This window comes from Neofelis nebulosa, chromosome 3 (assembly GCF_028018385.1).
Source record: "Neofelis nebulosa isolate mNeoNeb1 chromosome 3, mNeoNeb1.pri, whole genome shotgun sequence".
NCBI lineage: Eukaryota > Metazoa > Chordata > Mammalia > Carnivora > Felidae > Neofelis > Neofelis nebulosa.
The window spans coordinates 141,767,302-141,794,765 of record NC_080784.1 but is presented as its reverse complement, the minus strand read 5'-3'; the positions used below and the strand labels follow the sequence as shown (position 1 = coordinate 141,794,765).

Sequence of the window (27,464 nt, the reverse complement as noted above, 5' to 3'; positions counted from 1 at the left end):
GCACCTTTTCTTTATCTCAGAGTAGCCTTGCAGGTATTTCCTCAGGTGAGGGGGCCTAAACTTTATTAATAATAACAGTTTACATTACCATAAAATATTATCTTACTGTACCCTGGAGCTTTATTTGTCACACTAATGTTTAAACCAATTCTAATTACGTCACATGAGTGTGTGCACAACTATGAGCTTTTGCAATACTGCCACTGAAAAGTATACACGTTCTTGAATTTTTCTCTGGCTAAATCTAGGTGGGAGAGCAGAAAAACCCCTCAGAAAGAAAAATGTTTCCTTGAACATGCACTTCTTACTTTTGACTTACAATTGTATTTTTACTATCCAACTACAGGCATTAAGTAAAGTCTTTTATAAATAGGAAATTAAAGCGAATAGAATTTTCTCAATTTTGCTTTGCTAAAAATTTACATCCATCTGAAAAAAAATCTAATTTCATTTCACCCCAAGTAGTAAAAAGCCGCATGACAGAAGTTTAAAAGCAAAGAGTGGATGCGCTTTATGGGTGTTACTATTACCAGGGTTCTTCTATTGCAGCGTATAAATTTATGTCTGCTTACTGGTGAATGAGGGATTGCGGTCTGAAGGTTAACATAACCTCCATCACAGCCAAGAAGCTCCTTGGAGATTTAATTGGTTTGTGGAACAACTCCAAAACTAGTGCCGCGCTTTCTTCTTTCTTTGCCTTTCTGCTTCTCCAACTCTAACTTTTCAAATGAAAAAGGAGAACGCGTGGTAATGCATCATTTATAAATTACCTTGTTATTGCAAAAACAAAACACCGCTTTGAAAACCAAACAAACTCCTGCTGCGGACTCCAGCATGTTTGATGGAGGCCCTTCAAAAGAGTCCATGGCTTAATGGAGGTTGTTTATGTGGAGACTTCAATCTGTACCTGCTGTCCCCCGTCACTCCCTGGAAACTTGGCGGCAGATGTTGCAGCGTTAAGTTGTCTCTGAAGTGGCTTTCTGTCCTCGTCTCCCCACCGCAACGGAGTCAAACTGCATTAGATCTCTTTATTTGTGCCTAAGGCAAGTTTGGGAGCGCAGCTGTGTCCACCCCCACTCCTACCTTTGGTGTTTCAGGCCTCCAGGCAGCGAGTGTGAGACCAAAATGGTTCTGCCGCTCTCAACTACCTCCGCTGACAATCCGGCCGCTCGCTGCGGGCTGGGGAGGCCGCTGCCGCTGCTGCAAACAGATGTCGGCGACAACCTGCTAGCTTACACCTGGACGCGCGGCCCTAACCTCGCGCGCCGCGCGCTGAAACATTCATGACTCAGAGGAGTTGCAGCCACAATCAAAGCTCGTGCCTGGTCTGTGCGCCGTGCGCGGACCCCGCCACCTCCGCAGGAGCTGGCGGCGCGGAAAGCAAGCGGGAACGAGGGACGGGGCCAGAGATTTCTCGCGCCGCTTTGATACTTTATGCCTGAACTTCAATTACTTGATCAAGGACTTCAATTCAGCAGTGAATTCTTCTGCAAATGAGCCCGGTGCGGCCCCGGAGCCATAAAAGGAGAACATTTGGCTTGAAATTCAGCGTGACGGGACTTGCAGAGTAAATGTGCTTGACTCCGGGTTTAGTTCTACGTACGCTGATTTGTTTATTAAACTAAACTCTCAAGAGGCAGAATCTGCAGTAAACAACTTATAAATAAACGACAAGATTGTTTTCCAAGGTGGAAAACGTGCTGTTGACTAGGCATTGGTTCTGTTATTTTGGAACCATCAGCCACAACCTGAAAACAATTGTTTTATTGTCTCCCAAGCAGCGCTAACTTTGTTTTGCCTTTTTTTTTTTTAAAGAGACTATTATTTCCTTTAAAAGTCACAAATGAGAAACCATTCTTGCTTATTCCTTGACAATATGAAACAAACTATCCATTTCCAACGACTAGACAATTTTTCCAAAAGTCTTCTTAATTTCTACAACGTACAAATTGCCCATATATACACACATGCCTCGTATGACATTGTACAAATACTTCTAAGAAGTATAATCAAAGGTAAACACGCACAAGATTTTATGAGCACAGGAAAATAACAAAATTATTGGCAATTTTTTTCACCAATTTGTATGTTGATAAGAAAATTTCTTTTAAAAAGATTGTCCTTGACTAGCTAATAACATTTTTCCAATGCATTATTTGATATGAGAACGGTTTTTGTGGGAATCAATATATCTATGCTGATACAATACTATTTACCAATTCCCTATTATTTAATGGGAAAAATTAATGGGAAAATAGATGTGAAATAAAAGTAATAAACAGTTTGGAAGGACAATGATTGTCTTTACTGTATACATGTGTGCTGTACACACACATGTATCAAGCCTTTCATGAGTACTTTGAGTAGTCTGAGTTTAATTAGGTACTGATTGGCTTCAGGGGAGTAAAGTTGAAGATAGGATTTTACCCATCCACATGCTACAGCATCCAGTCACTAGTAAGTATGGTTTTAAGCTATCAAAAAAAACCTCCCAAGACTAATTTACTCCTTCAATGATTCTATTCTGGCCTACTTGGAGTATTCAACATGAAGAATAGCCAGAGGAGTGGAGGCCTCTCCCATTTGAATATCTTAATCTCCTAAATTTAAAATTTTCTCTACTCCATGTAATCCTGGGGGACAAACCATGTCTACATACACTGAATTGGTGAAAATTGTACAGTTCAGTCCATTTAGCTTTTGAGGGCTTAACTAGCCATAGTAAGTAGAAGGTAATGGTGAGCCAGTCTGCTTCTCATGAATAAATAAAGCCTTACCAAAGCAAATCATCCCATTTTAATATCCTACAACAAATGTACATCAAAATTAGCAGTGCAAAATATGCTCCATATCCTAATTCTATTTCTACCTCTAGATCATTTTCTTACTAGGTGAATCACTTTTATTTCTAAAATGAAAGATATTCTAAAGGTTAAAAGGTACTGGAACTTGAGAAATATTGTTGCTCTCTTTTTTAAAATCAAATTTGTGGGATGTTGGAATGTCCATACAGATTATTGCCATGGTGCCATGCAATCATGATTTCATATAAACAATTAAATATTATTTTCTGGATAATATTATTTGACCTGGAGTTAAGAAAGCAAGAGATGGGGCGCCTGGGTGGCTCAGTCGGTTAAGCGTCCGACTTTGGCTCAGGTCATGATCTCACAGTCCGTGAGTTCGAGCCCTGCTGACAGCTCAGAGCCTGGAGCCTGTTTCAGATTCTGTGTCTCCCTCTCTCTCTGCCCCTCCCCTATTCATGCTCTGTCTCTCTCTGTCTCAAAAATAAATAAACGTTAAAAAAAAAATTAAAAAAAAAAAAGAAAGCAAGAGAGAGTGTGCATACTCAAGGAAATGGACTGAACATATCTGAAGAGTAGTAAGTATGGTGGGGAGAGGACATGGGTAACAAGAGAACAAGACAGGACATTTGGGGTCAAAAGATGTACAGGTATTTCAGTTATTGTACAGTATTTTATAAAGTTGACCCAACATGTACTATGATTATGTATGCCTTATGATTGGTGTAGATTTTTTTGGCACAAATATCACAGAGTCACATGGTTGGCCTTATCAATAACAATATTTACTGTGCTCAATCTCAAAAGATTTCTTCTCTTCTATTCCCAACCTATCATTCTGGTTTCAATCCCCAACCCTCAGACTAGTAAGCCACGAATTACTGTGCTCTTGGCTGCCTCAGAGACTTTGTTCCTGATGTTTCATCCATGGAAAAGCTCATTCCACCTAACTCCACCTGTTGAAATCCTATTCATATTTAAAGATAGAAGACCTATATTTTTGAAGAAGCATTCCCAAATTCCTGCAGAAAGAGTTCATCTCTCTTCCTTCTGTACACTCAAGAGTACTTGATAACTACCTATACTGTGGCTCAGATCACCTTCTGGAATAAATATTTCTTTCCTAGCTGTCTTGTTTCCCAGACAAGTTTTAGGTTTCTTAAGGGCAAAGGCTACAGTTTGTATCTACCCCTCACTAGTACCTGATGTCATTACTAAGGCACATATATAATTCAAAAACTATTGAATTAAATCAGAATTAGTAGAAATGATGAAAGACAAAACTAAATTTTAATCATAAGAGTGAAAAGAATATATACAGTATTGGCAAGAATGTTAGAACCACTGCCTGCTTTTGTCAGCTAATACATCTTTAGTGCTATCACAATACCCAAGACTTTTACAGGTGAAAATTATTAAACAAATAAATTAATGTCTAATCTGGGGAACAGAAAACTAAGAAGATGAACAACAATGATTTTAAGACACACACAGTGAAAGGCTGGCATATTAAAGAGTAAATAGAGTTTACTTTCTATTAACTACAGTGGTCTGGAAACGAATGAGGTTGTTCCATAAACCACCTGCTTCACTCTACCTATGGTCCAAGCAAAGGGTAAATGATCTGTTGAGAAGTCTCAAACTGTATTTCCTAAATAGTTGAGCTCAGAGGTTTTTAAAATGACCCCCATTTTCCTAGAAGTAAAATTTTAAAGATTTAGATGTTTTTGTACGTTAAGCACCAAGCTAAAATATATAACACTAAACATAACTTAATTTGGCACTGTAAAATAAATATTAGTGTCATTAATCATTCATCTAAAAAAAAATAGCCTATCAAACCTGAATGAACCTAAAGTCCTCTGAAGTTGATGTGAATGAAGTTCACCTATGTTCCCTGGGCCTCTCTGCTGGTAGATGCTAGAGAAAGGATCCTCAGTCTGTCCTAGTCTGCTAGGACATATGTCTGCTACCAGTCCTCAGTCTGTCCTTCCCACCTTGCAAAACCTCAGAATGTGATGTCGTCCAAGTCAAAGGCTGAAGCAACGAGTGGGCATATGAAAGTATGTGTACAATAGGCCATAATTTTTACATACTACTTGAGAAGGGACTTGTGTTGAGCCTTGACTTGCAAATATAGTGCAACAATAGAAAATAATTTATTAAGCACCCTACGTAATAGGAACTTGTGTAAGACGATGATTCCTTCCTCAAGTGTGATGAGGGCTTTAAATTCTTTTTGATCATTATTTCCCTACCTTCATTATACGGATCCAAGCACTCCGCTCTTTCCTAACATCCCCACATACAAACCTCATCTCCTTCCTGAGGCCGCATCAAGGAAACCCGGTCATACTGCCGCCGTAACAAAGCCCAGAGTGCATCAAGACGACCCTAAAGGGAAACATGATTTGTAAATTCTTAGTGGACGTATTCAACCTCTACTTACTAAATAAACGAACAGTTAACAATGAAGAAGGTAAAGTCTTAGTCTCTCTCTCCTTTCTTTACTAAATTAAACAAATAATAACAAAAATGGAGGTTCTTGGGGCGCCTGGGTGGCTCAGTCGGTTAAGCGTCCGACTTCGGCTCAGGTAATGATCTCTCAGTCTGTGAGTTCGAGCCCCGCGTCAGGCTCTGTGCTGACAGCTCAGAGCCTGGAGCCTGTATCGGATTCTGTGTCTCCCTCTCTCTGACCCTCCCCCATTCATGCTCTGTCTCAAAAATAAATAAACGTTAAAAAAAATAAATAAACGTTAAAAAAAAATTTTAAAAATGGAGGTTCTTATTGCCGAGAAAGCATTCAGTTGTTAGAATGTATGATGAATGTCTGCTACTTGATGTACCTTGGTCCTCCTTCAGACAGTTGGGAGCTTGGGGGAGCTGAAGAAGTCACATTTGCTCTAGTTACGGTTTCTCAGTTAAATCACACAAAATTTAAACAACTACCTTAATTGGTGTGTACCACTTTGTCTGAGGAGGCTGGTACGTGGGTTTGGGACGAGGTGGTCTAGGCCTGACAGGTTCCTCAACTTCTTCAGGAATCCTCACCACAGCATTTTTGGCTTTCTCTAGCCTCGCGCCTTCTTCAGTAGATCCTTTATCACCCCAACGGACCTTCAAAACAATGGGGAAATACTTGTATCAGACATATAGTGTCCTAGAAGAACAACCTCTTATTTAGTAGATGGTCTTTTGGCTCACCATCTTGGAGTAAAGAGATGAGTAGTATACTAACTCTCAATTTATCCTCTTCTGAGACCATATTAGGTATGTTCCTCTTCTAGCTAAATACGTACCCATATGTACTGATGGCACTGGGGGAAAGAGATGATGATGACAATTCACATTTACTGAATGGCTACCATGTGCCAATTTGCATTTAAGCCATACAAGAATGCAATGGAATAGACAGTATAGGTACTATATTCTTTTCCTTCCAGATGAGGAAGCTGAGGCACAGAAAGGTTAAGTGATATGTCCACAGTCACACAGCTAGCAAGTGGCAGGGCAGGGATTTGAACATAAACAGTCTGAAATAAGTACCTTTCAAATAGGTTTGAATTTTACAAATATAATTTACATGTATTTTACAACTTTGTAAAAAACTTTGTATTTTATACAAAGGAGTAAGTTGTTCCTTCCAAAATTCTCATCAAGTTTGCCTAAATCAAAAAGTATGATATTAACATTTAGACTTTAGAAATAAAATAATTATATGTCTGACTATGGCTCAGCTCATAATCTCCCAGTCCGTGGGTTCAAGCCCTGTGTTGGGCTCTGTGCTGACAGCTCAGAGCCTGGAGCCTGCTTCAGAATCTGTGTCTCCCTCTCTCTCTGCCCCTTCCCAGCTCACACACTGTCTCTCTCTCTCTCTTCCTCTCAAAAATAAATAAAAACATTTTTTAAAAAGTCTCTTAAAAAATATTTGTACATGTAAAATCATTATATACGATTTTTCTTTAATTTGTAAAACTTGACTTTGTAAAGTAGCTTTTAGTCTTTAGTTCTGATGCTCATTTGGGTATGGTTATTTGACAGGTCAATTCTTCATTGAGAGGAAGGCAAATCTGAAAAGACTGCTTTGAAAGGAAAAATTCAGAGGCACCAGAGAATTCCACAAATTTTAGGGTATTTCCTTCTCTGAAAACTCTAGACATTGAAAAACTATAGGGTCAAATGATTATTTTCTTTATTCTTCAATGAATAAGAATTAAGAGCTAAATCTGAGCTAAACTTTACCACCATATAGGTATGGGAATAGGATGTGACTCCTGGGGAAAGATTTTGTCCAACCAGGAGCAGTGGAGAAGTCCTACAAAAAGCAAGGACATTAACAAAGATGATAAGGATAAGATAAGTGAAGGTCTAAAAAGAAATATGAAGCCTTGTCCAGAGCACACTGATTCACCAGAGTTAAATGATTTCTACAAAGGAAAAAAAAAAAAATTAGGCACTTTTTAAAGCATTTTAATGACCTGAGTTAGTGGGTAGGGATACAGATGATTACTGTTCACAGGAAGAACTATTCATGGCTTTTCGATAAGGCTTACTTAGATGTTTTTACCTTTTTTACTACAATTTTAGAACAGGCTTTCAACTTCAAGTAGACCCTGCTGAGTCATTAAAATGTATCTGTATCTTTCAGTGTGATCAGTGGTACTAGAATGTTCTTTATGAGGTTGTTAAAATTGTTTTAAACACCATTAAACCTTTAGAGCTAGGTAGTTGGTTTTCTTTCCAGAGAAATGACCTTCTCTTTCAAATCACAGTGTCTTCACCTAGATAAACTAAAACTTATGAAATCTTTAAATATAGCTAAACTGAGCTAAAAAAACAAAAACAAAAACAAAAACAAAACAAAACCCTCTAAAACCAGGATATTATTCTGGCAGTTGTGAAGTCTCAATTTTAAGGGAAAAAAAAAAAACAAACAAAAAGAAAACAAAAAAATATACACAGTTAAGTAAACAAATGAATGTCATAACTCAGAAAAGTAATTCAAACTAAAAATGTAAGTAGATAAAGGTTAGATCTATTCAGAACTTATAGATTTAACATACACAGCTCTCCAGGCTCGCTTTCACAGTTGGTATCTTACAGGTAATGGTAATCATATTCTCCAATTATCACTGGCACCATTCTCAGATAAAGAACATGAAGAAGGTTGTTGAACTGGAGTTCTGACTCAATGTATCTCTAGACACTCAACTATTAGAAGACTATATTCTGTGAAGTAGAGTTGCTGAGGTCTAAAGGAAATTCATTAGTTGAATCCTTAGTTCCTAAAGTAACTGTTCCTTCATCGTCACCATCATCACAAAGAACAAAACAAATAATTCCCATTCAATTTCAAAGTCTAAAATTAGGAAATACTTCATAGATTTTTCCTAAAACTCTCCAAGCAATTACAGGCATAACCTCAGAGATATGGCGCATTTGGCTCCACACCTCCACAATAAAGCAAATAGTGTAATAAATGAGTCAAATGAATTTTTTGGCTTCCCAGTGCATATAAATGTTATGTTTACACTGTCCTGTAGTCTATTAAGTGTGCAATAACATTATGTCTACAAAAGCAATGTATGTACCTTAAGTAAAAATATTTTATTGCTAAAAGCTTCTAACCGTCATCTTAACTTTTAGCAAGTGGTAATCACTGATTATAGATCATCGGAACAAATACAATAATAATGAAAAAGTTTGAAATATTGCAAGAATTTACCAACACATAACCCAAAGACATAAAGTGAGCAAATGCTGTTGGGAAAATGATGCTGACAGACTTGCTCAATGCAGGGTTACCACAAACCTTCCGTTTCTAAAAAACAACACGGTATCTGTGAAGTACAATAAAGCAAAGTGCAATAAAACAAGGTATGCCAGCAAATATATATACATTTAGTTGTATAAATTTTAATATTTTAGTTTAACCACTTTAAGATAGTCAAAAAAGGATTTAAAAAAAACACACAAATAAATTGCTAAAGGGAACTTTAGCAGAATTAATATACCTGGCTTTTTTACTATGGAAAAAAAAAAGTGCAAGCTTGATAGCTAAATCCTTCCAACTCTACTTGGCTTTCATAATAAACAATAAAATTCCATAATTGCCAGAGTATATTTGGATGACTAGGAGGTTGTATCATAAAGGAGCAATTTTAGAATTGAGAAAAGAAACAAAAACAGTTTCACGCTGAATTGGCAGAAACACACATTTGAAGTCATTAGGTATTGTGGATCAGTTGTGCTAACAGCTGTTATTAACATCAGCTCAGTTCCAGCGTTCTGCAAATTGCCATTACCGTAACGTTTAAATATTTAATTTAAAGGAAGGGTAAGAAAAAAAAATCTATGTAAAATCCCTATCCTGCCTTAAAATAACATTAGTTATGAAGATTTGTTCTGTAATTCAGATGTGCACATAACTTCTAGAATTCCATTTATTTTTCCTAGTTAGAGGTATTTTTTTAAGGAAAATACTTTCCAGGCTTAAATAGGCATGGTTTTAAAACAGATTAAATTTTCTATTTTCCCTAAGTTTAAATAAGATCAGGTTTGAGAAAGTTTCATGGTGCTTAATTCTTGATTCAATTTTTATTGTGTATTTTTATGTATTGTTTCCCTTTTGTAATGTTCACATTTCCTTTCTCATTTTTTCTCATTCCCATTTCCATCCCTATACCCTATTTGCCCTATGTATGGAATACCCTATATACCTACATACCCTATGGATGGAATACCCTATACAATGTAGCCAAAATTGTCCAAAGCTAAAATGCACCCCAATCATTAAAAGTGGGTCCTTTTCATAAGTTTTCTTAAACTGAAAAGGACAGGCAATATCGTTTCACATATTAAGAGTTAATAACTCTTAGAACTTGAAATGTGAGTTACTCAAGAACGTGCATGAGCCTTTGGCTTTCCTGATCACAAACCAATATTATTCCTTTTAACTCAGGACCCCTTCAGGAGCTCATGTGTATGCTTTTTTTTCCCCTTTAGAAAGAGATCTCAATCTTTGGTACACTGGAATATTGGACTCACAAAAATCTGGCATAATTCCTCGTTTTTTCAGCAAGAACATTATTCAGTTAAGGCTCACTTACTAGCATATCTGTATTTCACGGTCATGTGGTATTTTATATGTGTGGATTTCAAAATAGAATTAAATGTATTATTTTGACTCTGAAGTAGTGCACGCTCATTATCAAATGAGTTAGGAAAAATAGGGAAATACATAGCACAAACTGAAAACCACTCCATCCAGAGAAATCTACTAACATTTTGTAGTATGTCTTGTCAAAACATTTTTCCCCTTGCTCACATTTTTTTACACACACATTTTGGAATGAGGTGAAATAAGCTAAAAATAAGTTGAGATAGACAATATTAGGATATCCAGAGGTAACTATTTTATCTCCAAGTTTATTTTTCATATACATTAGATGACATAGTCTATTCCTTCCCCACCCCTCCAAGCCTTGAATGACACAACAAAAGTAAGCAGAAGGAAATGTTCCTGGTTCTGTGACAGGCAACAAAAGCTAGCATAGCCACGTTCTTGTGGACTGTTTGATATTCTCAATCACTCACAAGAAAACACATACGCACTATTTCCTCCAAAAGACAAACTTAATGGCTTCCCGCATCTCCTTTTTCCATGGCTTATTAGCAATGACGTACCTGTCTCAGTGGATATTTCAGCAATAAAGTGGCATGCTTTTATGGAAAGTGTGCATTACTTTAACATCTAATGTGGTCAAGAAAGTGAGAATCACTATCAGATGGCTTGAGTAACCACTTCTTTGGAAGAATACTGAAATTTATTCTGAAAAGGGGAAACCCTCCTAGGGAATCTGAATTTTACAGAAAAGTATAAAAAGAGAAAACTGCAACCGTTGTGAGGTTGTTTACTAATTGGCTTACTGGTTTTTGCTGGCAGTGACACGACAAGGCAGATACGGTGGTAGGAGATACACAATAATTGCAGAGCACATAAAAACTCCTTCTTATCAAGAAGTAAAGTTAAAAGGTAACTAATAAGGAAGATATGCCAGGATCTGTGTTTCATAATAAAGTCAGCCTATCAATGACAAAATTCCTCCAACTGTTCCTTGAGGTGGGATGCTGGCCTGTCTACACTGTTGCTAAGGGCTCAGTGCTGGCAATAATGGCTTATTATTAATTAAGCTATCACCTTGAGAACTATTTCTGTGGTGGCAAGAAGACCACATTTCATTTTGAAGATATAATATTAAAGTTCAATTTGAGCCAGTCTAAAAGTTCAATACATTCTGTAAGTGATATTTAAAATTAACTATGATGGGGGTGCCTACGTGGTTCATTCGGTTAAGCATCAGGCTCTTGATTTCAGCTCAGGTCATGATCTCATGGGTTCTGAGTTCGAGCCTCCATGTCAGGCTCTGTGCTGACCATACAGAGCCTGTTTGGGATTCCCTCTCCCTCTCTCTCTCTCTCTCTCCATCTCTCTCTGCCCTTCCCCCACTCATGCTCATTTGCACTTGCTCATGGGTGCACCCTGTCTGTTTCTGTCTCTCAAAATAAAATGTAAACTTTAAAAAAATAAATTAAGTTAATTACAATTGTTCATAAGTGGTAACTAAAAGCTGCTTAAAAAAAAAAAAGCCTAAATGTGCTTCCTTACATGTGATAAGGTCATACCCATACCACTGAATATTTTAACATTTTTATCTCTAAACAGTACATAACTATTGGATCTTTTCAAAGAAAAGCATTGTTGCAACTTTAAGTGGCTGGCTTCTACAAAGTTGATGCTGTCTGCAGTAATTTTTTCCAAAATAGTGAGAAAAACCCTAACTTTGTTTTGCCCTTTAGAGTTCAAACATCTTATCAATGCGATGCTTTGACTAAATGAAGTCAGTTCTTCTTGAATGGTTTTGAAATGGCCAGGATGATCCCATAGAAAAAAAAATTATATCCAAAAAAGAGCCAGTGTTAAATAAAATTGGACGGTATTATTAAATTGTGAAAAGCACAGTTTCCATGGTTTAATAGTTCTAGAATTACATGTTCAGATTAGCAGCTTCTGGGTTTTTTTTCTTTTTTAAAGATACCAACCTCCATTCTTTTAATTCCTCCAACCCCTCGGCCACCGTAGTAGGAAGCGTCCACCGTGGGCCATTTCTTGGTGGGCAGAGGTTCTTCTTCTTCCTGGGTAGATACAAGTTTTTAAACACGGGTTTAATTAATTTCTTAAAATACTGTTTCATCAGAATAACTCACATTTAAACGTTTCTTCCAAATAATGCCACTGACATGAAAGAAATGTGGTAACAATTATGTAGAGGGCATGAGGATGTACTTATGCTTACATGCATAAATTTCAAGTGGAATTCTACAGAATACAAGACTCCTGCCCTTCCAATTTTAGGAATCTCCCTTATTTCACCAGATCACCAGAAGTTGCTCCCTAACTATGAGCATCATTTATTTTTCCAGTTCTATACATCACTTCATATTTAAAAAGACACTAACTTTAGAACAGCATTTCAATAATCATTTAAAATATCAACATACATGTTGAAGTTAAACTGCAAAATTTGTACTAAAAAGATAGGCAGTTGCAAAGTTTTGAAAATGCACTATACCACTACCTTCCATATTTCATGATACTAACTCAATTTTGGCTAACAAAGAATGGAATATAAAAGTAAGAATCATCTTGAAGAAAGGAATAGCATCTTTAAACCGTCAGCTTGGATCTTACAACTTTTTATGAGTTACATCCGGACTATTGATGTATTGACATAAAAAGAAAAGTAAGTTTCTATGCACTATTGATCCTCATGGCCAGGCTATATTTGTCATTTTTTGAAGGTTCTATTCCTCAAGCACATGAAAGAAGTCATAAGAAGATGAAAAATAACAATGAATTTTCATAAATTCAAAAGTCAATGACAGGTATCACAGTTGTCTAACAACAAAGTAAATGATCATATTTGGGGATAGTATCTGAATACAGAAAAAATATCCACATCACTTATTAAGCACTGATTTACCACTTTCGGTGCAGGAGGTGGTGGTGGAGGAGGATCCTTGATAACCTGTCCAAAAAAAAAAAAAATCAAATGTAAAAACTTTGGTGGCATAGGAGACGGCAAAGATGTATATAAATAACTAGATTAAATAACATAACGTGGTAGTGCTAATGAAATATTGGTAGTGCCGTGTGATCCTTGCTTCTCCATGTATATGCCTCTCCCTTCGAATACAGGCTTGCCTGTAACTAGCTTCTGACTGACTAGCATGAAGTAGAAGTGCTACCATGTGACTTCTGCAGCTAGGTCAAAAGAAGCTTTTCCACTCCCCTCTTCCTTGGGACACGCACTCTGCAGGAAGCCTGCTGTTAATGTCGGAAGTCTATCCTGAGACCATCAGACCAGGAGGAAGCCCAGGATAACCTTATGGAAAGGTTCGGTAATGAGAGAAGTGCCTGGCCAACCATCCCAGCTGAAGTGCCAAGCATGGCTCTCTCAGACCTGGAGGTCTGTTGAGCTTTCAGAAGACTCCAGTCCAGCTGCCACCAGACCGCAATCACATGAGAGAACCCCAGAGTAAGAATCTCCTAGCCTGAGCCAGTTTCCACAGAACTTGTCGCTTGAAGACACTAGGTTGTGGAGTGGTTTGTTAAGCAGCACTAGATAAAAAGCACCTAACGATCTACAAAACTCCTTCATATGCATTCATTCCTTTTAGCTTTAGGCCATAGAATTATTAGTAGCTTCATTTTTCAGGTGAAAAACAAGAGCAAAAATTGTCAAATACCTTGCACAAAGTTTCACTGAATGGTTCTTCTAATGTCAAAATGCAACCGCTTTTCACTAGATTACAGTATGCCCCTTCAAACAGAGCAGGAATTTACTAGCAACATCTTCCTTCTATGACTCATTGACTTTTCCATGAATTTAAAATGCACAAGTTAGCTTGCTTTGGAAGAGATGACGGGGAAATTAACATTTTCTCTTTCCGCACCCTTTAAGCTAGAAACAGGCATTCTTAACGAAGATGCCTTTTCTGTGAATCATTACTCAATATATTCTTTCATGACATTGTGTATGGCCGATTCTTTATGTGATAGAAATGAAGCCTAAGATCTAATCTAAACGACCTTTACCAGTACTGGGGTAGCTAGACTTTCACACCATCGTGATAGAAAATTACTGACCAAGTGTCGGTGGCTTCTGATAATTTAGACATACTTCCAAGTCTCTAGACAAAGAGGAAAAACTGTTTGAAAATATAACTGCTTCACCTTAATGTCAAATATTTCAATTATGTTTTAAATTTTTTAAGAAGTTTAAAATAATAATTTTGAAAATGAATATCATCAAAGAATTATATTACTATTTAGGTATATTACTGTAGTCATGGGTATGTTTTAAAAGAATGTTCATCTTTCTAAAGATATATACTGAAAACTTTTCAGATTAAATGATAGGATTCTGATATTTCACCAAAAAAATTTGGGATGGGTAAGTGGAAGGGATTATAGATGAAATACAATTAGCCATAAATTGAGAACCAATTGAAGCTGAGTGAAAGAGACATGAGGGAATTCGTTATTTTAGACTTTCTCTTTCTATATGTTTGAGATTTTCCATAGTGAAAGGTTTTTAATATGCAATGCTATTGATAATGTTGAGAGAACCGACTCTTACTTTTCTTTATGAATAATATTTTCATTGTTCAAGTTTTAGTTTGGATCTAAATTTCAGATAGATCCAGTCTCCACATAGATGTAACTAGACAGTCATTTGACAGTTTGACTGAATCTCTAACTTATTCAAAACTTTGAATGCTACCAACAATGCTGTTATTTCTATTTAGCCCTTTTGTTTAATTCAATTTTATTTTATCAGCAATATAAAATTTTGGTTCTCTTTAGTAATTTTGAAGGATAAAAAGTTGTGAATTTTTACAGTTAGCCCAGAAATAAATGCCAGTGGAGGATAAGATTTAAAACAAAGTGAAGGTTATCAAGCTACAGGTGCATTTATAGAAAGAAAGTGCCACATATCATTATCCAAACTGCATGTCCAAACGCAACCAGTAAAAACTGTATCTATTAACATTTCACACTCGAAAATCCAACTCTTCTTCCATGTTTCTTTCAAGTAAATTACTTTTTCCAGTTGCAGCCTCAAAATTTTTGCATAATCAATAGTTTCTTCTTCATTTCTATATGACTTCACCAAATCATTTACCATGTCCAACAGATTTTTTGAAATATTTCTCTCTCTCTCTGTGTCCCTCACCTTCCCACCCAAGACTTTCCCCAATTTCCCAATGCAGGTAAGATTCCCCTCATATGCATAAATGCCTATTTGGAAATTCATGTCTGCTTTGTTCCTCAGTGCATTCCCAGTACTTAGTAAATTGGCACAAAATAGGTTTTCTATTTTGTAAGAAAGGAAGGAAGGAATAAAGGGAAGTTAGGAGGAGAGGAAAAGGATGGAAATGGGAAAGGAAGAAAAAAAAGAAGGGAGGAAGGGACAAAGAGAGAGAAAAGAAGGAAGGAGAGGAAGAACAAGGGAAGAAGGAAGGATTCTTTGCGTTCTATTCCCACTATTTCCACCTAAAATCATAAACTCATAATTCTCTGGACCTTAAAAATATCTAGTACATTTTTCAACTTCTCCAATGCACATTCAACCAAAACTTCAAGATTCTGACAACCTCTCACCAAGTTATAGTCCAACTATGTTTGAATTCCTATAATAAAGAGAAATTCACTACCTCACAAAGCAATTCATTCCACTGGCAAATAATTTGCATCATTTGAAAGTTTCACCCCCCCCCCCAAAGAAGCCAAAGCGCCTCTCTCTCTGTAGTTTCCACTCTTTAGTCCAGATCCTAGGATGTGGACACACACACACGGATGGACACACACACACACACACACACACACAACTAATCTTTCTTCCAGAAGAGGGCAGTTCCTATTTTTGAATACTAGGATAATAACCATATATCTACTGAGCCTACTCATCTGGAAGCTAAACATCACAACAATTTTTCATGCAACGGTTCTGAGTTATTCAGTCATCTTGGTCCATTTCTTTAGTACATATTCTTTTGATCAATACCTCCAAGCAGTACTTTCCAGAACTGATAATAGCATTTTAAGTGTAACCAAGCCATTATAAGTAAATATATGGTACTCACATAAAACAGATGCACCCTCACCAGTTTTTATTTCAATTCTACGCATTTTAACTAATGACACACTGATAACATTGATTGGTAGTCAATAATTGCCATAGCTTTTTTGGCATCAATGTCCACATGCTCTACTTACTTAAAGTAGACATTTATCTTGTTTTTCTATCTCTGACCCATCCATCATTCTAACCTGTGTAACTAGGTATATTTTTCTAACAGTAGCCTAAGTGTTTCTCTGGTCAAAATGGATCAATGGTTCCAATGACCACAATTGAAATCATTGAATTAGTGAATTGTACTGGATGATCCTTACAAATGATGCTTCTACTCTTAGCTTTGCAAATTACCTTAAAGTACTCCCTAGAGTTCTTTCACTAGAAAAAGACCAAGGTACATATTTCATTCCACTAAGTGTGAGTACATTGTATCTGAACTCCTTTTCATTTCCTCATAAAGATTTCATATTTGCTCTGCTTATTACCTATACATCTTGTACTTTTATACATATTTCTGAGGACATAAACAGTATCCCCAAACTGGTTCTATATTATATCCTCCTGGAAATTACTGAAAAATCTTCCTCCATGACTCATCCTTTTTTACATCATACTTGTCATATTCATTATCCTGCATAGCATCTAGTTTTAGTGTTTATATGGGCAAATTGAGTTTTAATATAAATTCTTCATATGACCACTGCCAACAGACTCACAACAGGTTAACAAGAGGCATCTTTGCATTTTTTTATAAGCCACAACCTGGAAAACCAAAGCTTCTTTTCAGTACAGGACATATATGTGAACGAGCAATTCTATTCTCATGGTTCAAATGCATCAGTATGATGCAGTTATGCCCTCACATCCTATCTACAAACATCCCTATGTGCATCGCTACTCCAGAAAAAGTGAAGATTATTTTGCTTGCCCCAAATAAAATGCCCATTTCCATGTTAAGTCCCATCCAACCTTCACAGAACCATTCCCCCAACTTTCTACTGCTTTATCTAAAATCTTGAAAACTTCTAAAAATAAATGTTTCTGCACAGTTGAATCATTCATGCTTCATTAGCTTGGACTTATATGTTTATTTGGGAATTTTTCAATTACCCCATAAGAGTGTCGACTTCTTAAGGGCAATAATCATTTCTCCTTCTTTACAAGTATCACCAGTTCCTCAGAAAGTGCTCTGAGAATAGCGATACTAAAAATATGATTGTAAGTAACCTGAAGGAGCTAGCTGAGAATGTTCACAAAGGCTTGTAGCCAACCTCTACATTTAAAGAAAAATACTGAGAAAAAATATATAAATGATAAGCAAATAGACACAGGTTCCCATGAAACTAAAACACTGCTAGTTTCAAAAAAAATGAAGCATCAAATTTCTCTTTCAACCAATAAAATCAGAGAACTAATTAACTAAATGGCAAGTGGGAAGACGTTAGACCATCCTAACTTTCTTCATCTGGGAAATAAATTTGATTAATTGTAGGTCATTTCCAACATGAAAATTCTGACAGAACACTTAAAAAATACATATCACATTTTTTCCAGCAGGTCTTTGCTTCTAGGCCTTTCCATAATTAAGTAGGCCATATATCAACATGCATTTGTATCCACCTGGTTCCAGAAAAGAACATAAGGGTTTGTTTTTCCAATAATGTGTAATCTTATTTATGACTAAATGTATGACTTATAAATTTCAATTGATTCTGAAATTCTAACAAGTATATTTTCTACATTGTTAACAATGGAAATACACCCCTTAAAACTCTGTCTACATCAAATTTTGATCTAGTAAATTAAGGGACACAACCACCACCACAACGAATAGCACCTTCAGAAACTGAACCAGAGCTAAGGCTCATCTCTGTGCTGTTATGACTATTAACAGCAACCACCCTTTACTGGTGCTACAATATGCCACATACTCTATATTTCTCTTATTGTCATAGTAGCCCTGTGCAGTTACCATACTTATCCACATTTTAAATATAAGGAGAGGGAGATGCTAATTTCAATAACTTGTCTAGCGATGCACAAAGAGAAAACAGAATTAGGACTCAAATCCAGGACCCAGGTCCATCTATCTCCAAACTCTGAGTTCAACTTCCTCTGCCACATGGCATCCATTTAAAATAAGGTTTGGAATGGGGTGCCTGGGTGGCTCAGTCGGATGAGGTTCCAGCTTCGGGTCAGGTCATGATCCCATGGTGGTTTGAGCCCTGCATCGGGCTCTGTGCTGACAGCTCAGAGCCTGGAGCCTGCTTCAGATTCTGTGTCTCCCTCTCTCTCTCCCCTCTGCCCCTCCTCTGCTCACACTCTGTCTCTCAAAAATAAAAAAAATGTTAAAAAATTTTTTTTAAAAATAAAATAAGGTTTGGACTGCAAAGGGGAAGGGTGAAAAGAAAAAAGACCTAAGATGTGTTGAGTATCTGTTAATTGCTAGAATGCATGAATGGATGGATGGATGGATGGATGGATGGATGGGTGGATGAATAAGAAGGTAGGTAGGCAGGTAGGTAGGGGGAGAGAGAGAGAGAGAGAGAGAGAGAGTTTAATTTAAACCTTATAGTAACTATGAAAGATAGAGGTTATCATTCCCACTTTATAGAGACATAACTTGTTAATTAATATGCCCAACATCACTGACCTAGAAATGTTGGAACAAGAAATAAAATGGCTTTTATGTGATGTTTCAAAATGTTCCCTCCTTCCACTCTATTACAGGCTCTCATAAGTAACCATAGATGGTGAAAATAATCTGAAGCCATTTGGTTCAAAAGCCAAAATGGCAAAAATCTGTGTCCAACTGATATCCCTACATTTCAGTAACACTAGTGCAGGAGAAAAGGAAACCTTACTGTCAATGTAAATACATTAAAAATAACAGTCATGAGAATCCCATTCTTGTACTAAATAGTGCAAGAACACATCCATTTCAGAAAAGGATGTATTCATATGCACCATATTTTATGAGAATTTGCAGATTTTAAAAGGCATAATATTGCCTAGTTGCCAGGATTTTTTCCACTTAGCATCCTTTAGTTCTGTATTGAAGATTCTGGAAAACACTTTCACCACTTTATGAACCATATGTAGAGTTTGATTCTCCTCCAATTTTTTTTTTCATTTGTTATTATCATCATCAGGGAGGATTACATCTCATCTACTTAGCTGCTAGAATGAAGATTTCAGTTTGGAGGAGAGCCGATTTCTTAAAAAAAAAAAAAAAAGTTAGCTGCTTCAGGCAACAGTCCTTTTGATCCGCTCATTAACACTTTTCAAATGTTCGAGTGATGTGGGCATTCTTTGCGCTAGAAAATGTCAGCACTGGAGCCTGCAGCCAGCTTGATGCAATCATATGTTCCAATATTCAGAAAAGAGTGAAAAGAACTGTCAACAGTGAACTGCCTTGGATTAAAAAAGAATAAGATACTGTACAACGCCTGTAGATCAAGTCGTGTTTCAGGACTGATTCTTGCCAGTGACAAAAACAAATGCCCAATTTATCAGCAATGTCATCTAAGCGACTAAGAGCCCACAAACAATAGAGAAGTCACTCTCAGTGTTTAGAAAAGTTTGTTTGAAATATATGGGGTCTTCCTTTCATTCTCCTTTTCTTTTTGATAAGATCAGAGAGCAAGTGTTGTGCCTTTCCTCTGAAGTACATAAACACAAAGTTCTCTTACATTCGTATTTGGGACTTTTTTTTCCCCTGAATCTCACCAAGTTAGATCCTTTCATCATCCAGATCAAAATACGGTCTGATTTATCTCATCCTCCCTTTCCTCTTCTCCTTGACACACTCATCAATGATCAAAGATTCCTACTCTGAACAAATAAAGAGCTGGTGGGAGGTCTGGACAATAAATATAACTTAAAGTGCCAAATGGGATTGGGAAGAATAGTGTGAGAGTGTATTTTGCCAAGAGTTAAGTAAAGGTGCTGCTGTCAAAGCAAATAAACTAATACCAGGGAGAGTTTGATACCCTGTTTTCGCAAATGATGTTCTGTTGGAAAACATCACCATGGAAGCTGTAAGTACTAACATCACACTCTATTTCGAGGAGGCAACCAAACATAAATCATTTTAATTAATGGTGCAAGGAAGGCATATTAAAATTCAAATTACTTCTATTTTATTGTGCATTCCCCCCCAAAAAGTCAGGCTATTCTCAAAGTAACTCAATAAAGGCACCAAAAGCCCTCCTCAACAATAAAAGACAAGTGCAATATAGAAGCATTATTACTATTTAGAAAGAACAGCACAGCTGTTGCTGGCTAAGAAAATGATTCCATGGAGCTGCAGTCAGATATATCCTCATCATGAAAGCTCAACTTACTTATAAGCAAATTGGGCTTTAAAAAGATAACTTTTTAAAATGGTTTTTTAAATTAAGATTTATGAGATCTTTATGTAAAGTCTTAAATGCTCCAAGGAAAAATGAGCTTGCAATTTTCCCTTGAGGATGAAGAACTTTGGCCAAGGACACTAGAGCAAAGTGAACATTTATCATTTCCAGCATATTCAGATATTTATTTGCAGCTGCAGAACACCCTCTAATTGACAACACTCCAGAAAGCCTTTGTTTGCCACCTCATTAGCCTTACATCTGTAATTCTGCAGAGTGTCTGGATATTCCAATGATACAACTATAGGACTGTCATTTCTGCCATCCTGGCAGTAAAACAAATCTGTCATAAACTCAACAGAACTTCTAAGCTAAACAATGATGAAAACACCCATATTTTCTGATATTCCACTCATGACTCAGTACATGATAAGTTTTTTTAACCTCTCCTGCCCTCATTTTTAATTTAAGGATTAAGGAAGGATGCAGCTGATGTCTTTGCTAAAGAAAAGCAGCTCTAAAGGATGGATGTGAGGATCCTCAATGAGCAGGACACAGACTCTTAAACAGATGGTAAGAAATAACTTCACACAAAATGAGAACTTTTCCCCTTACGGAATAGTTTGCAAACCCAACACACTCTATAATTCACTAATGATAGTGCCTAAAAATTTCAGCTTTGCATGAAGACTCTTTTACTATGATTATTATTAGGTAGTTTTCCAACTATGATTGTTTCAGATTTCTATTTGTCATGGAAAGCTCTGGCACACAGAGGACACTATTCTGCAACATTTTAATTAATTTTTTTTTTTTTATTATTTGTTTTTTGAGAGACAGAGAGAGAGCACAAGACAGGGAGGGGCAGAGAGAGAGGGAGACACAGAACTCAAAGCAGGCTCCAGGCTTGGAGCTGTCAGCACAGAGCTGGGTGCAGGGCTCGAACCCACAAACCATGAGATCATGACCGGAGCTGATGTCTGATGCTCAACCAACTGAGCCACCCAGGCACCCCTATTTTAATTTTTTTTAATATTTTTTAACGTTTATTCATTTTTGAGAGACAGAGGGAGATAGAGCATGAGTGGGGGAGGGGCAAAAGAGGGAGACACAGAATCAGAAGCAGGCTCCAGGCTCTGAGCTGTCAGCACAGAGCCTGACACCGGGCTCAAACTCACAAACCATGAGATCATGACCTGAGCCTAAGTCAGTCGCTTAACCGACTGAGCCACCCAGGTACCCCTATTCTGCAACATTTTAAATGATCTCTCTCTCTCTCTCTCTCTCCCTCTTTCTCTCTCTTATCCTTGAAAACACTCATTAAACAGAACTGAAAGATTTAAAATTTGTAAGTAGTCTCATTATTTTTTATGTTTATTTATTTATTTTTTGAGAGAGAGAGCAAGCCGGAGAAGGGCAGAGATGGAGGGAGAGAGAAATCACAAGCAGGCTCCATGCTGTCAGCACAGAGCCCGATGCAGGGTTCCAATTCAGGAACTGTGATATCATGGCCTGAGCTGAAACCAAGAGTTCAATGCTTAACTGACTGAGCCACCTAGGTGCCCAGTAAGTAGTCTGTGAGTGGACAGATTTTTTATTGCACAGGTTTTTCCTTAACATTTTTTATTCTATGCCCTTTTTTGGCAATCTGGTGAACCGATGGATCTCTTCCCAGAATAATTAAGTGACATTAAAATAAAAAAAGGTTTAAGGAATCCAATTATATTGAAATATAATTATCAATTCTGTAAACACACACACACAAATTTTTGATATAGAAATATATGCTACTTTATTAATTCATTAAATAATGAGAACTGAGAACTATCCTAATTTTGAAGTTGTGTTACTTATAAAAGATATTTCAAAAATATCTGAAGAATTGTATGTGATATAGGATACCTGTAATTACTATTGGTGACAATACTTTTGTGAATAGCGGCCTACATTTATAAATGAAGGAAATGATAAATTACAGTTGGAAGTAAAAAGAAAGAGTTTTTTCCCCACCCAAGTTCACAATCCTCAGGTTTGAAACCCCTGTGGGGTATATATAGAAGCAACTAAAGTTAAATTGCTTCTACTTCAGAGTTTTATTATAATAAAAAATTCTTGGGGAGCCTGGGTGGCTCATTCAGTTAAGCATTTGACTTCAGCTCAGGTCATGATCTCGTGGTTTGTGAGTTCAAGCCCTGTGTTGTGTTCTGTGCTGACAGCTCAGAGCCTGGAGCCTGCTTAGGATTCTGTGTTTCCCTCTCTCTCCGCCCCTACCCTTCTCACACTCTCGCTCGCTCGCTCTCTCTCTCTCAAAAATACATTTTAAAAATTAAAAAAAAATTAAAAATAATAAAAAATTTTATTTACTTGTATCTTACTTCTTGTTGTATAGAAATGGCAAAGGCCACCTTTCCTATTGTATATACATCATAAAGAATACCTTTTAAATAAAATCAGTGAAAATCATACAAAGAACTAAGAGTATACCATAAATCCTCTCATGCAAAATGCTTCTCCATAGTTGACAGAATTTTGATTAAAACTGGCAACAGATTACCCTATTTTGAAGTCGTCTTCCAGATAAAGAGATGTCAAGTGTTTTAATTTTAAGAATTGAAATAGTTCAAAGAAGATAATGTGTAACACGCCTATGATTAAAATACACACAATACTTGACTTCATGAAATTAGTATACTATAAAGTGAGAGAAATGTTCAACAAATGATTACATAAATAATCATTTAATCTTAATTTCATTTAAGTATCACCAAAAATGTACCATTGGGTAACTTTTTGAGGATTTTGGTTAAAATTTTGAATTTATTTTTAATGTTTATTTATTTTTGAGAGAGAGAAAGAGACAGAGTGTGAGTGGGGGAGGAGCAGAAAGAGAAAGAGGGAGACACAGAATCTGAAACAGGCTCCAGGCTCCGAGCTGTCAGCATAGAGCCTGACACGGGGCTAGAACCTGAGACCAGAGAGATCATGACCTAGGCCAAAGTGGGATGCCCAACCGACTGAGCCACCCAGGCACCCGTTGGTTAAAATTTTAATATAAAATATTCTAGAGGGGATAGTTATGATTTTGATGTGTTTCTTGTTCCTCATGATAATTTGGTACAGCTAATGAAGTATATGTCATAGTTTCAGAGACATATTTAGTTAAATGTTTGAATTCTTTGCTTTTCCTTGCAGAGTAAAATGGTCACTTTCTAGCTTTCAAGGAATTCAGTGGTTCAGTTTCTGAATATGAATAGGATGATACTGGCCTCTTCTAGCAAATAACAAGCACCCCGAGGGAACTGTCCATGGATCTCTGTTGTCAAATGGTTCTAATGACATATATGCCTTGAATACCTCTGAAAATTAGAAACCTGTTTCTTCCCAAAAATTCCTTGTCACTCTGAAACAGTAAGTAACTTCTACTCAGTATATAAAACATTATGCACATTTATTTTATGGTTACTCAGAACAAAACAGAAACGTAATTCTAATTTTTAAAAATGCATATTGATTTCTGAATAGCCTTGGAACCACTGCTAACATTTTAAAGAATATTTCATTGTCTTCCAGTTTACAACCTCTTGTACTCCATGAACAGTTTTTGTAACGAGCTGCTCCGAAGACGTGTTACATAAGAATTGCCAAAATCAATAGCCCTGGGCAGTCATTCCCAACCCTGAGGAATATCAGAATCATTTAAGAACTGTATTAGTTTCTTAACATGGCTGCAACAAGTTACCACAATTGCAATGGCTTAAGACCAGAGAAAATTTATTTTCTTACAGTTCTGCAAGTCAGGAGTCTGAACTGAGTCTTATCAGGCTAAAATCAGGTATTAGTAGAGCTGGTTCCTTCTACAGGCTCCAGGACTGTTATCTGTTGCTTGCCTCCCAGAGCTCCTGGTGACGGTGAGCATTCCCTGACCAGTGTTGCATCTCTAGTCTCTGCTTCCATGGTCACACTGCCATTTCCCCTTGAGTAGGCTAATCTCCCTCTGTCTCCCTCTTACAAGAACACTTGTGACTGCATTTAGAGCCCACCAGTAGGTCCTCCTGGACAACCTCCCTAGCTCAAGATCCTTAATCTAATCACATTTCAAAGTCTCTTTTGCCATATAAGATAACATTCACAATTTCCAGGAATTAAGACCTGCATATCTTTAGAGACCATTATTCAGCAAACCCCACAGGCTTCTCCAAATGGCACTGAATCCTAGAGAAACTGCCCTGTCTTTCCCTTCAGGGAGAATCATCACCATGGGAAATCTTACCACTACTGCTCTGAGACCTTCTGGTTATTTGGGGCAGGAAAAAAAAAATGAGAACCACTGTCTGAAGTATAAGGAACACTGTCATTTTTGAGTTATTGATCAGGTAAATGTGAAATTTTGAAATTTTAATCTCTGAACAATGAACAAATCACTTCATAAGATATTTACATAAAATATAAAATGATTGAATGAGAATGTGTGACAAATATTATGGACTCTGTTCAGAGCTTTATATCAAGGCTTTCTATCTTTATAAGAGCTCCTGAGCATGTGATCCCCAAGGAAGTGGATCATGGACATAATCTAAATGTGCCTGAGAACAGACATTTTTAAGCTCTTTAGTCATGTTTCAGCTGAAAGATTAATTTTTTAAATGTTTATTTTTGAGAGAGAAAGGTAGAGAAAGAGAGACAGAGCATGAGCAGGGAAGGTACAGAGAGGGAGACACAGAATCTGAAGCAGGCACCAGGATCTGAACTATCAGCACACAGCCCAACATGGGGCTCAAACCCACAAAGCGAATTCATGACCTGAGCTGAAGTCAGACACTTAACCGACTGAGATACCCTGGCACCCCAGAAACATTAAATTTAAATGTTTCCCACTAGTACTTCATTTTTTTTAATGTTTATTTATGTTTGAGAGACAGAGAGAGAGAGAGAAAGAGAGAAGGCATGCAAGAGTGGGTGGGGTGGGGTCAGGGATAGAGGGGACAGAGGATCTGAAGCTGTCTCTGTGCTGACAGCAAACAGCCTGATTCAGGGTTCAAACTCACAAACCGTGAGATCATGACTTGAGCAGAAGTCGGATGCTCAACCAACTGAGCCACCCAGGTGCCCCTGCCACTAGTACTTTGAAAGCACTCAAACAAAACAAAATTTGTACAACACCAAGCTGAAATAAATGCATCTCATTTCACATTAGAAAGTCATATTACTGGTAACAATAGATAGTCAAAGTTAAATTGATCCTTAATAATTTAACTGCTAAGAATTATTTAGCTAACTACATTCTAAGTCCAGCATTGCACAAACATTCTCTAAAAGGAACAAAGTAAAACAAATATCCTGCAATTGCACCACAACACCCTTTGACACTCTCAAGATTGTTTCACAAGGCTAAAGTCCCTGTGCCCCTTTCGTCACATCACCTCTTCATTTTTCCCTAGCTCACTTAGCTTCTACCTTAACTCCTATCTTCACTTTGTTAGCATTCCTTTGCTTTGGCCATATCCAAGGTGCATCATCTGTCACTGGCTTTCCATTTCAATTGTTGATGGAAACTCAGCTGGATACAGACTTAATCCTCACCAGGACCAGACCTGGGTAGACACTGCTGTAAAGCAAGCAAAGCTTCTTTCAGGGGATTATACTGAACAAATCTCTCCAGTGGCTTCTCATCATCCCTGGGGTGAGCTCAAACTTCCTAAAAGACAGAGGAAGCCTCCCTAAATGAGATTCCTACCTAAATCCCAAACCATCTTTCACACTTCCCTTTCACTGGCACACTAGGTAAGCCTCAGCCTAGTGCTCCCCAAAGCATGCCAGAATAACTCAGTATAATTCCACACACACACTTCATCCGAAATCTCTCTCAACTGCAAACATCTTATTCATTATTCAAAACTCAGTGTGGGGTCATCAGCCCAGTCAGGTTTCTCTGAAACAATCCCGTGACTCTGGTAAATCCCTCCTCCTTATGTTCTTAGTGTGCTTTACAAATGTTGCTATTGGGACACTCATGCTCCTCCATTGAAACTTTGCCCACATTTTTGGAGCATCTAACAATGCTCCAAAGAAGCCCATTTTAGTTTTCGCACGTCTTTTTAAAAAATCATATACTTTGACGCTTTTGAGCCCTCTGATCAATAATAAATGTAACTGCAAAGTAAGGAAGGAAAGGACATCCACCATGGCCAAATTTAAATTAAAAAACCAAGGAGCACAAATCATATTAGGGCACCTTTCTGCTTTCAATTTGACTCAAGAATGTTAGCCACCCGAAAATACCATATCTAGGATGATCGAGATTACAACAGGAAACTGTCTGAGCATAAACTGCTATGGCAGGAAACTGATTAGTTCAGCAAAGAGACAGGATGCTTCTTGTCTCTACCATTGTCTGAGTTAATTCTATACCTCTTATATGGGCCAACTGCTCTGCGATAAAGGATTGTAAAGTTGACTCATGAAAACGGACTGAAGTACAATTAATAATAAATGCAGGAGTGATGCAAAGTAGTGCCTGAAGTTATAAGGAACTTGGAATTAGTCAGCAAAGGTGAGGGAGAAAAAAGGCAGTCTAGTAATATTAGGTACAACACCACAGTGATCTACAGAATATAAAGTTCTACATAATATGCTGATAATAAAAAGAATACTATCAAACTAAGTAGGAGGTATGCTTTGAATGAGTGCTTCTTCAGGATAATCTTTTCTATGAAACTTGAACAATCCAAATTGGGTTGCGTGAAATGTGCTGAACTTAAAAATTTTTTTTAATGTTTATTTATTTTTGAGAGACAGAGTGTGAGCGGGGGAGGGGCAGAGAGAGAGAGAGAAAGACACAGAATCTGAAGAGACTCCAGGCTCTGAGCTGTCAGCACAGAGCCCGACACAGGGCTTGAACTCACAACCCGTGAGATCATGACCTGAGCCAAAGTCGGATGCTTAACTGGCTGAGCCACCCAGGTGCCCCATAAATGTGCTGAACTTTATTACTCAACATTCCATCCTGTGGTAGGCAGAATTATGGTCCCCCCAAAGCTGTCCCTGGAACTATGAATAATTTTCATTACATAGCAAAAGGGACTTGGCAGATATGATAAAGTTAA

General features: G+C 37.2%; 1 protein-coding gene across 3 annotated transcripts in view; it reads right to left on the bottom strand.

Moving 5' to 3' along the window:
• The window catches only part of ANTXR2 (ANTXR cell adhesion molecule 2), a 151,293-nt gene that overhangs the window by 48,476 nt on the left and 75,353 nt on the right, over positions 1–27,464 (bottom strand). For all 3 annotated transcript variants that reach the window (XM_058722148.1, XM_058722149.1, XM_058722147.1), the window contains 4 exons: positions 12,848–12,892; positions 11,907–11,999; positions 5,754–5,921; positions 5,118–5,198 (listed from right to left, as the gene is read on the bottom strand). In XM_058722148.1, the coding sequence (XP_058578131.1) occupies positions 5,118–5,198; positions 5,754–5,921; positions 11,907–11,999; positions 12,848–12,892 (387 nt within the window). The remainder of the gene's footprint in view (positions 1–5,117; positions 5,199–5,753; positions 5,922–11,906; positions 12,000–12,847; positions 12,893–27,464) is intronic.